The sequence below is a fragment of the Sander vitreus genome, chromosome 2 (assembly GCF_031162955.1).
Source record: "Sander vitreus isolate 19-12246 chromosome 2, sanVit1, whole genome shotgun sequence".
In the NCBI taxonomy this organism is placed as follows: Eukaryota; Metazoa; Chordata; class Actinopteri; order Perciformes; family Percidae; genus Sander; species Sander vitreus.
In genome coordinates, this window is record NC_135856.1 from 13,893,740 (window position 1) to 13,908,072 (window position 14,333).

Below are 14,333 nucleotides of genomic sequence, written 5' to 3' on the forward strand. Positions count from 1 at the left end.
CATATTTGAAAGTGCGGCGTATTTGAAAAAATGTGGACTTTGGCTGATTATGCATTGAATTATGCGATTTGTTGTCCCGTGTACCCCACAGACCACGGATCGTGTCCCGGTGTGTGACGTTAACTTTCCCTGTTGTTCTTTTCCTAAACTCAACCGTCCCATTGTTGTCCCGCGTCCCCCAGAGACCTGGATCGTGTCCCGGCGTGTGACGTTAACTTTCCCCGTTCTTCTTTTCCTAACCCCAACCTGCGTATAGATGCTGATTCCCATTACGTGCTGACCACCACGAAATAAATGAGATAAACGTGTCCATGTACACGAATCAATAGATTAAAAATAATGTTACCATTTCACGAACTGCCGTGAGACCGTGTTGTGTTACAAGAGGATTAGAAAGACAGTGTTATATAGAGCTAAACGTATAGAGGAACTTTGGGTATAGGTAATAAAATCTAAAATAAAACTGCACTAAAGAAAACCAGCCAACGATCAACGACCCTGAGTGTGTGTAGTTCACTAAATCAATTGTTAAATGGAGTGTTGGCACACAGCTGATGGCCTTGTGCTCAATGGTTACTGTTTTTATGCCAGCAATGCAGTATTTATGTATGTGGAGGGATCAACTGCCTGAAGCCAGGATAAGTTACGAGTAAGGTAACGTTAAAACTATTAAGGCAGGCATATCATCCCATGGGCCTTTACATGGGGTGGTGTAAGAAGAGAAAAGAAAAGAAAAAAAGTCTTAAAAATAAATGGTTTCATGTTTTATTTCTGTTAGTACAGGTTTGAATAACAGAAGCTGAATAACATAATGTGAAGAAACCTCACTATACAGGTGTTAGGTAATGATTTATACCGGTGTTTGAATTTCATGTTATTCTTTTACATGAAATTCATTCAGCTTCTGTGGTTGAAAAAACAACCTATTATTTCCTATTAGAAAATAGTGCAGTGTGCTATAATGGAGACATGTATAAACTATGTTGCATCAATGATACATGGGTTGAAGGGGTTTAATCTACTCTTACTGTAAGTTGTCCACACTACAAGACTGCATGAAGGCACATCCAGCACCATTGTTGGCCAATGCTTTTACTTTCCGGCTGGTGCCTGAAACTCTCAAAAGCGGAGGCCCAATTTGGCTTAACAAGGATGGACTTTTGGCAAAGCAATATCCATTTTAATGACAACATTATCAAAATTCTTAGATCTAACATGGCGTGCCCTTTTTCTTCAGTCAAGTTTTGTGATGAGGAGATTTGTTGTGGCTTTTGGATGATGTGACCTCTGAGACAGCAGCTGGACGAAGGGATGGAATGATCTTTTGAAACAAGGGATTAATATTCTTATTCATTTTGTCTAGTTTCCTCTCTCCCTTCCAGGGCCAATGTGACTTTCATTCTTTTGACATTCTGAAAAATGCTGTTAAATGTTAATGGAGACTATTTTTACATGGGTCACGACCACATCTGGCACACACACACACACACACACACACATACAAGCCAGACACTCACAAAACCAGTGCGCAGGAATTTTGGACATTTGCCCATGCAGAGAGACAAATATGCAGATAGTCTCACACACACACACACACCCACACACACACCCACACACACACACACACACACACACACACACACACACACACACACACACACACACACAGGCTCAACTACACACCATTCTAAAGCTCAGTCTTGAATAAAATAAATTATGACAATGTATTCTTGCTTGTAGAAAAATTATCAAATAACCACCATTTCCCCTGGTCCCACTAACCTCTACAAACGTCTCCCAGCCAAACTTTTCTTTCTTCTTTTTTCTATTATCTTCAATTTAACTTCACTTGCAGCGTTGCCTTCCTATTTGATATCTTTTTTAATGTTGTGGGGGACACGAGAAAGGCGTAGCCATCTGACAAGCCCTCTGCATGTGTCTCCTTGGTGGAGTTCTCATCTTCTGACGTCGACACTTATTATCACCGACAGCGTGTCTAAGTCATTCCTTTCCGCAGGCTGAAGGCTGAAGAAATTCTCATGTAGCGAGCGCCACCCGCTAAAGGTGACATGCTGTTTAAATCAAATACACTTTGCATTTGTTGGACTTGGAGACACCACATGTTGAGTGCTCTGATATGGTAGACTGGTGAGTCACACTTCTTCTTTTTTTTTGTTGAGAAAGTTGCAAGCGCAAGCCACCCTGGGTATCTTCCTATAAAAGTCAAACAAAACCACACTGTAACAGTTACTTACCACAGTGAAACAGTTCCACAGCAATAGCCTTGGAATTATAGCATATACCAAGGTCTGCATCCGTTCAGTTACATTTACCCCAGATTGTTTACAATACTCCAAAGTCAAAATCAATAGGGCCTGCCAAGACAGGAACAGCCTAATGTTCCATTAGAACTCTCTGCTATTCAATTACAGTTCCAGAGTTGGAGAAGTTTCAGCTAGTTCAGGTCCCCAGAGGAAAAGCAAAGAGAAAGTATGAGGCAGACAGAGGGAGTAATAAATCTAAAACTAACAGCAAAAATAAAGTGATGGCATCCTCCCACCTTCACCCTCCCCCCACATCTTCAGTCTTCCTTGATGCTGCAGTACGGGATATGGATGAGAGAGTTCTTTAATTATTGCTGCTTTTAACTTTTTCATTACATCTCCTACGTTCATTATTGCTTTTCAATCTCACTCTCTTTTCCAGTAAATGTGTTCCTTTATCCTTCACTTCCTAAGACATGCCTTATTTTATACATTACCTCCATCCATTTACATGCATGCATTTCCACTATCTTTTATTTCTCCCCAGGAAGTAAAGCCCCTATCCAGGCAGCCTACTGCACAAAACTAGGCCTCTCTCCAGGGAGCCAGTATCACTACAGGGGTGAGAGAAAAAGACAGCACCAAACAACATAGAAATAAGTCATTAGAGAGAGAGAAAGAAATGCCATAGACAGGAGGTAAAAGAAGAAAAGGCCCAATAAAAGGGAAAAGAGCCACATAAAAGAAAAGTCAAATCAAAAAGATAGGGAGCGACAGCAAGAGAACAGAATAAATGAAGTTTTCTTTGTGCCCCCTGTGGTGGTGATAGGTCGTCATAGGGTCCCTATGGGGACAATTATGGGGCCTAGTGGCAAGAGTCAGTGTTTGTGTGTGTGTATGTGTGTATCACTAAAGACAAGCCTTTGTGGGAATACAGCAGTGAGGGTGAGACACAGAGGGAACATTACATCCATAGTGTGCTTTTTAAAATCCATCAACACAGCTTAAAATACCCTCCAAAACCTGCTGCTCTGAAGATAATCCCACAGCCTCTGGCTTACAATGGAATCATCTCATCTCATGTACATACCGAACATATAAATCCCCCATATATACAGACTGTAAGAGATAGAAGAAGAAGAAGAAGAAGAAGAAGAAGAAGAAGAAGAAGAAGAAGAAGAAGAAGAAGAAGAAGAAGAAGAAGAAGAAGAAGAAGAAGAAGAAGAAGAAGAAGAAGAAGAAGAAGAACCCCTCAAAACTCATGTACAGCAACCTTGCAGAGCTCTGGTAATATCCAAACTCAGTTATACCATGCCTGCCCACTAGTTGGCAGTGAATTAGCCTCCTCTTTGGATCCCCTGACATTGTCATCAACCACCTACTGTATCTGCACAGCTCATTAGCTGGTTTGCCAGGTAGTTTATGTTGCCTTGCTGCCTTGTTTTGGCAAGTGCCCCTAAACGACACATGTTTATGTTCAATTGACAAAGCCTTCTGGCGGGTGTAGTAATTATCACACGGGCAAAGGAGGAAGTTAGGTGACTGTTATACAGTGACAAAGTCCATGTAGGGATGAGGTCAGGGTCAATGGATGGGTCAACAGATCAGACTTTAATACTCAGTCAATGTTGTTGTTTTTTCAAAGCATGACAACGATCAACTTCTAATCTTGACAATCAAGTAAACAAAGTAGTAATTTTAACTGAAAAATAAAATTAAACAAATTACAAGCTGTTCCTGCTTACCTGCTACTGTACCGTTTAGCGGCCTGAAACCTGTTACTACTGCAGTGCCTGTAGCATATCCTGCTAATTGTCGGGTTATCTGATATAGACTTGCCTGCCTATAGATCAACAGGCCTGTAAGCTCAATCAGTAAAGCACATTTTATCCAGCCTGTTATGTCTGCAGCTGTTAATACCCACTACATTTGTTTCAATATGATACTGCCACAATGGGTAGCCTGGATTTTCCATAGTGAATGTGACTGATCTGTCCTATGCTGCACGAATTGTCAGAATGTATGTAGTGTACTGTGTATTTATCCTCCAAGTGCAGGCTTGTGATGTTTCTCCAAAGGATGAAAGAGGTTTTGGCTGATTACCAGCTCCAGGTTCTTTGTCTATCAAAGCTTCGCTGGTGCCTCCAAATGCCTGCTGAGTACTTTGCTGTGCTTCCCCACTCCCTTCCTGTTCCTGCCTGTTGCCTGGTAGTACTTCCTTGATGGCACCTTGTTCAATGTTCAAGCTACTCCTGCCTGCTACCTCTTTTGTGTTTGCTTGATGCATGTCTAAAAACATGTCTCTTCCTATCTGTTGCTAATGTTCTGCTTGCTGACTGATTTTGTTTGTTAGTCCTGTTTGTTAATCTGACTCAGACCTGCCTCCTTTTTGTGACACTACAAACAGTGCTTGGCAAACATGATCAAATGAATATATTGTACTGGTCCCTTTTTTTTGCTTTGTATGTATAGGTGAACCGGGATGGTGTGGTGATTGTGCCAGTTATGCTTTGGTTGTTAAACAAACAATTGTAGACTTTCTATATGGAAAGGTATTCCTCTACCATGCTGACAGAAGAATCAAGAGAAATAGGTTGTTATGATTATGACCATAAGCACACACACACTCTCACAGGTATGATGCATGAAAAAAATCTGAGCAAAAACAAATCCCAACATGTTTGTGGCAAGGTTTGTTCTGCCAAAATTACAAGCAATGTTGATTGACCTCACACTACACAGTATCTATTTACCTGCAAGGCATGTAAAGGCATGCAAAACAAAACAAGACCATAATTAAACCATATGACCTTTACCGCAGATATGGAAATTAAGGCCACCATATAAAAATGTGAAACTAAATACTGACCCAAAGAACTTAAAATGCCAAAATTCGCAGCACACGTTGGCGGTGTTAAACCTTCCTTTAGTCCCACAGTTAGTTTTTCTCTTTCTCTGTTCCTCATCCCTCTTGTTTTCCTTTGTTTCTCTTTTCGCTCTCCTCATCATGTATTCAGACCTTTTTTTTCAACCTTTTTAGGTGTGTGCCTCCCTCTGACCCCTTTACCTCCTTTCTTTTTTTCCCTTCCTTTCCTCTCCAGTTATCTTACTCTCTCCTGCACCGTATCTTTTTCCCTCCCACCCAGTCAATCTAATTTCTCAGTGTGTCATTGTTGTTAGTGTGTGGTTTATGTGCATAGTTCTATATTTAGCTCTCTCTGGGAGTCACAATGTTCCATTTACCTCTCCCGCAATACACTCCTGGGGGATGGCCCTGATTATACAAAATGTGAATGTGTGTGTATGTGATGTTTTTTTAATAATTCATAATACAGTTGCGTAGGAGGGATGTCATCTTCTCCTCCGTTCTTTATATCCTAAAATGTATTTTTTTACAAATTTAATTTAAGAGAGCTTAAATCTTTTTTTGTCCTTATTTTGGTGATTTTCAAAGTGCACTCATACTTTCGCTATTTGGCACACAAAACCATCACCCAAAAAAATCAGGTCTGTGGCAAGGGTCCTGGTCCTGACAGTGAAAGGTAAACCTATCTAGCCTAAAAAGTTTGAAATCCATTCGTTACGGGAAACAACAACAAATTTCGAGCTAGCAAAACACACACAAAAAATTGGATCGTGCAATAAGGCAGATCTGCTTGGTTCTTTCGGTGAATGATTGTGATCGGCGATACACTGGTAAGAGCAAATGCCATTTAACCATGTATCCAGCTAATTTAAATAGCTCACATTACTGTACTGTGTGAACAGTTAACTTTATATATTATTTTACATGGCGTTTTTCTTTTGCGGGGTGCAAATGTTCCACTCCTGAGACTATTTTGCAAAGCCACTGCCTCTGCATCCGGAGCTTAACGCCACCCAAGACAATGGTGATTGGTTTAAAGAAATGCAAACCCAATGCGTTTTTTCCTATCCTCCTATCCTAGAATGTATGTGTGGTGTAGCCAGACCTTACTCCACAGTGCTGTGGAGACAGGTCGGGCACTGCAAGACTACAGAGTTTTTGATATTTTGGAAATCTTAATAATTACACTAAGTAGCATGAAATGGAGGTAGGTAACAATGTGGATGGTGTCAAATAGCATACATAACAGAACAATCTTGTTTCATGTTGACATTTTTTTAAATATTAAAATACTTTATGCTGATTAGCTGGCATATGTTAAAATCCAATATGGCTAAAAAGAGTTCTGGCTAACCTTTCTAAATGAGTTAACCACATCAGCAATTACACATATGGTTAAAACAGACTCATCCCATTAGCCAAAGCTAGTTTAAAAAATCCATGCTGAATTTGGAGAGTTCAGTGTTTGTTTTGACACCTTTAGTAAGGGGTCATTGTGTGAATGCAATAATGGACTCCAGCTACGACAAGTAATGAATTCAGGCGTGCAGAGTTACAACGAGAGAGAGGTTAGAGGCTGCATATAGATGTTAGGTCGGGCGGTTAACCATTTGCAAAACAAACCAGTTAGTCCTCATCTTTAGAGTCTTTTCTCTTGTAAAACCAAAAAATACTGTTTGGAAACACTTCCTGTGTGAAGCATACATTTCACCTTTGTGTTACTTTGTGTCCAAGTAATTTTTCTAGCATTTGCATTTGTAACTTTAGTCAAGGCAGAATGCAAGGAACATGAAGTACCAGATAAGGGTGCTTCACTTATATAGCCATCCAGGAGGCATCATATGATGGACCTGTATCAGGATTGCAACAGTATCTTTGTTACTCTGTGCTCTCTTTGTGCCTATGATAACCTTAGCTGTGCTTACTATATAGGTAGGTACTTAGAGTGTAAATCTAATTAGTGATTTAAATACAATTATTTGTGTTGTCCAGTAGGTAGCAAATTGTGTTAGGTGCAATGTATGATATTTTAGTGAATTGACTACACTCCCTGATTTCCCTTTTCACAACTTGCATTCTGCCCTTATGTTTTTCTTCCCCCCTCTTCCTCTCCATGGTTCAGTCTTTTGTATCCCCATCTCTCTACAGTATATCTCTTCACAAAACAAGCAGTACTCAGTTGAGTCCTCAGGGAGTTTAGTGGATACTTCTGAATCAGCATGTTCCAACCCCAATTCAACCACACTTCACAGTAAAATTGCAGTGACTGTCAATATCATAGTAAGAGCATGCCTGCTGTTTCGAAAATGTGAGGGCGAGCTGCTGTTTGCTTTCATGTAAGAAGATAAGCTTGGCCTCATACACACACTCGAATACACGCAAACATGCACATACGCAAAACGTCAATATCTGCTCAAAATAAAGTTAAAAAGTACACATCGTTTTGAATGTGAAATATCAATAGGTACTTAGACAGGCAAATGCAGCCCTCACACACATATTATCACACACATATTATCAAACAAATGGTTGACAATCACACACTTGCCACACACACACACACACACACACATACAGTCTACAAAGGCAGACAGACACACACAGGCAAGCTGTTATCACACAGTGTAAAGGCAAGCTGTTATCACAGTGTGAAAGTTTAAAGGAAACAAAATGATCGATGAAAAAAAGTCTGTAAAATGTGTCTTTAAGTACCTTGAAAATCTATATGAATACAATGTAATATTATTATTGTTACTATAGTATATAAAATAATAGAAAATGGTCCATGGTCAATGGTCGTGGTCAAGTATTACTGAACCTGGAATTTAGACCCATACACGTCAGAATCTTTTATTTATGGTAGCTTTAACATTTATACTCACTTCTGTCTTGTATTTAATAGGTTTTAGCTATATATTTTTTTAAACTTCTTCTTTAATTAGTTTGAAGCAATGGTTTGATTCTGTTTGGAGAGCAGAGTAGAGATGAGTCACATCACGTAAAAAATAAAAGTTTTTTGAAGACAATCCCAGTGATTTGTCATGTTGTTCTCAGTTAAATAATTTAAGGCAGTAGCATTTTTTTACTGCCATTTTGGAAGAAATGTAATGGGATGTAACTGATTCTAATTATGTGTGTTTCTGTTTATGTGTGATTCTGCAGTTATGTCCCACTGGAAACCTGTACAGTGAGAGGCACTTGCTACATGAGAATACCATTATAAGTCAACTTTGAGGTAGTCTTGCATTGCCAGACCTATCTCCACAGCGCTGTGGAGTAAGGTCTGGCTACCCCCATACATGCATTCTGGGATAGAAGAAAAAAATTTGCGTTGCATTTCTTTAAACCAATCACAATCGTCTTGGGTGGCGCTAAGCCCCAGGTGAAGCCCGTGGCTCAAGCAAAGTCAAGCAATTATCCTGGAAATTTACTTCCGTTGATCCAGACTATCTTTAAGGTGACAGATAGTACCATGGGAACAAGGATATTGACTTCAATTTCTCTGACACCACCGATATGAAAATATCTTTTGTCAAGTGATTGATGAACTGATTAGAAGACAAAAAGAATGATTTCCATGACATTTTTTCCACTATCACTGTTTCACGGTTATTACAGGAGAACTCATTCAATTTATATTCATTTATTAGTTAAATTTTTTTGCACAGAGGGTATCATGTACTGTACACATTTTAAAACCCTTTGAGAATAATTTGTGATTTTGGGTTGTATATATAAAATTGACATTTAATCCTCACAATATTATATTCAAATGCACAGTGAGATCGTGTGTAAAGTTTGCAGTATGCACAGAATCTATATGTGCATCACATATGAATACGACAAGTCTCAAATCATGGCATGTTTGGGAGCTTGAATCATAGAGACTTTCCAATGTATTTCATTTACCGCCCCTGTTATTTTCACCTGAATTGTGAGGCTGTTAACATGAATTTGACTCATACATCTTCGATGTGAAGCAAATGTGGCAAAAGCAAGCCATACAGTGGGTGAAAATAATGAAGTAGCAACAGCTGAAGTAGTGGAAAACCTGATTTATACTGCACTTGAAAAAAAGGAGCAGCATCTACAGTATTTCTCCTTTACTGAAGTGCTCTTGATGGTATCAGGGTTATCGTGCCTTGCATTTTCAACAATATTGATACAAATACTGCTGAAATCCTTTGTGACATCTTTGCCTTTTCCATAGATCTGCACTGTCCAGTAAAGCAGAAATATCAATCGAGAGCAACATTTTAGAGATCGAAGCAGTGTTCATCACTTATACTATTTCACTAAACAAGCGTTTTCCGATCATCCTTTTATCTCCTCTTACAACCCTCTTCCTTCTCTTCCTTAATTACTTTTTCTCCTCATCGGCCTTCACTCGTTCTACAACAATGCTCGTCTTACTTCATTCCATCTCGTCACCGTAATTCATCATCTCTCTCTCTACTTGCATCCTCAATTCTCTAATATCTTTTATCTCCAGTCATCCTTCCTTTCTTTCCTTTTTCTCATCGTTTGTTTTTATCTTCAAAACCCTACTCTCCTTTAATATCAGTATGTTCTCCCATTCTGTCACGCTCAACAGAGCTCCCCATTCCTGAACACCCCTATTTATTTCTGTGGCTTCCTGTATTTATCTGACTACTGCCATATACCATATAGGATGCATTATTATATGCGTATTATATATGAGACAGTGTTTCTGACAGTATATATAAACTAATTACCATATTATGTCATATCTAACTGACTTTAATTGAGAGACTACATGACCTTTTCCAAACCCACTCAAAGCCAAAAACATTGTTGTCAAGCTCATAACAGCAGTATGGGATGTTTTGTTTTGTAAAAGCGGTGGGTAACGCTTTTGTGAAATTATCTGCTGTGAAAACCACACACAACAGTTCAAATGGTGTTTCAGATTCAAAGTTCCAATAAGCGTTATTATTATTATATTGATTGGTCAAAAAAAACAGAGGAATCACATGCTAAAGTACTATTAGGTAAACTGTCACAACGACAGGAGGGATCAGAAGAATAACTATTACTGTAGCATTATTGTGGGAATAAGTCAATCCCCCCCCTGCTTACTATTCATACGTATGAACACACACATGTACACGATTGAGCACACAAACACACAGGGCCACAAGGATTGTCCTATATAGAGTGACATAGTGTCCGTGTTGCCTCAGCTGACGGGATCGATGATGATTCTGTGTGTGATGAATGGAGACATGGAAGAGCGCTGGATCATATGCAGCACTACAATGTGTCACATACATGACAAATAGTCCTCGACTGCTGGGGGCAACATCTGATTTCTGCTCATTATAGAGGTTGGAACATATAGGGACGTATACACACACACACACATACATCCTCACCGTTTAACAGACAACATATGCATTATTCAGTACAACATATACTGAATAAAAATACGAAAGCTGTTTGAACTGATTAAAGGAAGACTACAATTTAGTCAAAACGCATACACGTGAAAACGCAAACTCTCAGTGAATAGTCAAACAATGCTTGGGTTTTATGTTTTATAATGCAGCATGGCTTTCTTTTTGAGCTAAAGAGGCACACACAACCAGGCACGCACGCACGCACGCACGCAGGGTGCGAACTACGGGGGAGCAATAAGAAATGGGTTCCCCTGAAAACGTGATTTGTGAAATAGTGTGTCATTTTGATTTGTGTAATGTGATCATCGTGGATTATTATGTGTAAAATTTCAAAAATATCATTCATTCATGCATGACGGCGATTTAATCCTAATTCACTTCAATAAAGATAACTATACATGCCATTCTTGTCATGAGCATCAAGGCGTGGCGGCGCTGAGGTGCAAATTCAACTCATTTTTAGTATGCCTGCATGTTAACTCCATAGACTGTTAATATTATTTTACAGTCAATGGTTAACTCAAAGATTCGTAGAAAAAATAGAAACGTTGGAGGCCATTAATTGGCACGCAAAGTCCTTGAAATCCATTCTGCAGTTAGCATCATATAGCCATGGCAAAAAGAAAACAAGGCAGTTTAATTCATTTTGGTTTTACTAAGAAATTGTGTAGCGATGACGTTAATAGCACGACCAAATCAAGTGCTGCAAGCCCTGTTGGCACACCTCCCGCCGGGGTGACAACGCAAGAAGAAGCTGAAGAAATAATGTCCTCTATGGCTGAAGATGGTGGTGGTAACAGCTCGTCAGAGGCCGGCCACGATCCTAACCTCTCTTGTTCCTCTCTCCCGTTAAATTGGAACAGCCAGCAGTGGAGAGACTGGAAATATACATGGCTGTTTGTTAACCCTTGTGTCGTCTTTAACCCTTGAGAGAGATTATCTATTGATTTATGGAATAGTTGACAGTATAACGCCTTTGCATCTTGAGCAAAGTCACACTTGGCCATTGGCTGCATCCTTTGTTTTCAGGCTATAGGCAATTCCAGGTGCAACTCCAATTCACTTTTGTTTGCAGAGTAAAGTTGAAGCTCAAATGGAACATGTTAGAGACCGATTCCCCTGCAGGGAGATCACAAACTAAAACCTATGTGTTGCTCCTACAAAAGGCCTCAGGCAATACTGTAACTACAGTCTGCACACACTGTGGACACACAGCACTTTGTTCAAATGCTAACACGCGGCTGGCAAAGCGGTTAAGGATGGAAGCTTGGGGTGCGTTGCTTAGGTCTAATTGAACGGAGGAATTATGGTATTCTTCGGTAGCCTGAGTTGTTCACTGAGCTGTTAACCGTTGTTCATGTGAAATCTGAAAGACAGCCAGATGCTTTGTTTATAGGCTATTTGTGGGTGGCTGTTTGCTGTTTGACCTATCAATTCCTGTCGATAAAGTATAATAGGGTAAATCCTGTATAGTGCATACACTTGTAGCTGTTATGTATCTTCGTAAGTCAAGTCGCAAGCGCACGAAAAGTGGCTCCCCCAAAAGGCCACGGTATTTTTCGAACACTGCACGCACGCATGCACGCACACACACACACACACACACTTATCTTACCCTACGAGACTGGACCTCTTTGACGTATAGAGGCAATAAGAATTCGGACACTCCCTCCAATCTGACACCTTCCTTGGTCACCCGCAGATTCCCCATTCCATCCTAAAAAGACGGAGATACATACAGAGAGAGACAGAGAGACACTCAGTGGTTATTCAGAAAATAAATAAGTCGAGTGAAAAAACCAAAAAAATAATTTGCCCACATATACAAAGTAGTTTCCTCATCCCCACAGAGTCAGAGAATCCACTGTTTTGCTGTTTTTTGAGTTTTCTATTAATTTATATTTATAAATTATACAAATCTAAAGAGTATCATTATATTATGTAAGAATAAACAGATATTGCAGAGAACAGTGATAAGAGCCAATTACCAAGTTAATCAGTTTTTCATACAAGTACATCTGCAGTTATAGTTAAATGTTCAGTTATCTCTTTGTATACATGCCAAAATGTCAAAATCCCTCTCTTTTCTCCTCATGTAAAATGATCATCTTGAACCCAGGGGTCCAGATACATAAATCTGTATACGTAAAATCATGTTATTTTGGATGACTAATCCGTCCATCGAATACAACCGCACTTGACCTCAAGCTTATACCATGGGTCAGAGTGTGTGTTGATGGCAGTTGAAACAAACTTTGTTAACATTTCGAAAAAATGTGGTTGGGGTCTTATTTACTAATTTCTCCCTCATTGTGATCTGACAAAATGTGGCTGGAGGCCAACAGCCCTTTACCGAGCTGTATCTCACAGCTCCTTATCATTTCACGGTGACTTAAGACTACAAATTGTCTGTGCTACCTAGAAATGAAGCTGCTTAAAATGACCAGAATGAATCAGAACGAAGACACAAAGTTGTCAAACCATCAGACTATTTACCCATTAAAAGGTGCTTAACTTCAGATTTGGAAACAATGTTAATGCTGTCCATACCATTGACATCTTACATGTATGGTGTTCCTCTTGTTTCATCTGCTTAATCTTGCAAATTTGCCTTGACTAAACATCACCATGAATGTCAGAATGTAAGCCATTTCAACTATTTAATGTCTTAGGTTTTACTCAATTTAAGACACGCTTTTAAGAATCTCCAGAGACCCAGCAGTACTTATTAAAATAAGTCATTGATGAGCAGTGTAATATTGATGAGAGATGGGAATATCATGTATTCACACAGATCTGCTTCATCCATTCAGATCCTGTTTTACAGAGAACATTCTTAACAGTATACTAGGATTATATTTTGTATGTAAGCATGTGATTATTAATATGTTTATTCCACATTAATGAGCATCATACAATAACCATTACATCAACAACAAAAAACACAGGAAGAATGAGGAACAGTACGGGAAATGCTAAGTTACACTTGATGTACATGTTGCACTTTGTTTGTTAGCATTCAACTACAATGTATCCCAGGAGTCTCAGCCATTGGCACACTGCCAAAACCTCAAGAGAGTTGTGGTTTTCTTTGTCAAATCGACAGGGTGCTGAAATGTCATATAATCATTTAGCTTACAATGCAGACAGAAAACCCCAGGAACACATTTTAGGTTGACAGAAAGACAGATGAAAGAAACCCCTGCTGAGTTATAAAAGTGAGTGGAACAGAGGTAAGCTAGCACAAGGGGGCCGATTGACTCTCAGTTGAGAGCCTCTTCAAACAAAGGTCAATGCACTAAAATCACAAGTTAAACAATTTAAAATAAAAGTCCTACTTACATCAGAATCATCTGAAGCTTTGAAGGTTAACATTTGAGTACATTTGCCTTCATTATTTAGACCTTTGTTTTTTCACTTTGCAATGATTCAGAATTATAAACATGTATTCATAGAAATACAATCCAATTTATTTAATTATTTATTAACACTACAAGTAACCACAATGATAAGGTCTGATGGCGAGAACTGAAATTGTAATAAAACAATTAAATAAAAATGATTATGAGATAAATTCAGTGCTGCATATACAAATGTTCTGCTCCACTGCTTTGACAAGGACTGTAGATCCTTTTTACAATTTCATATAAACAAAACAAGAAATGTATCAGTATAAGACTATGAGCTCTGTAAACACATTTAGGTTGTGTGCTTCACATCACAGTGCCATTTCTGGTCAGCTGACCGACTCGCTGTGATAAAAATGGCTTTGTGCCGGTTTGT

General features: G+C 39.1%; 1 protein-coding gene across 1 annotated transcript in view; it reads right to left on the minus strand.

The window, feature by feature from the left end:
* Positions 1 to 14,333, minus strand: part of LOC144536178 (zeta-sarcoglycan-like) — a 383,819-nt gene that overhangs the window by 111,551 nt on the left and 257,935 nt on the right. The window contains exon 3 of the mRNA XM_078279176.1: positions 12,166 to 12,267. Coding sequence (XP_078135302.1) covers positions 12,166 to 12,267 — 102 coding nt within the window. The remainder of the gene's footprint in view (positions 1 to 12,165; positions 12,268 to 14,333) is intronic.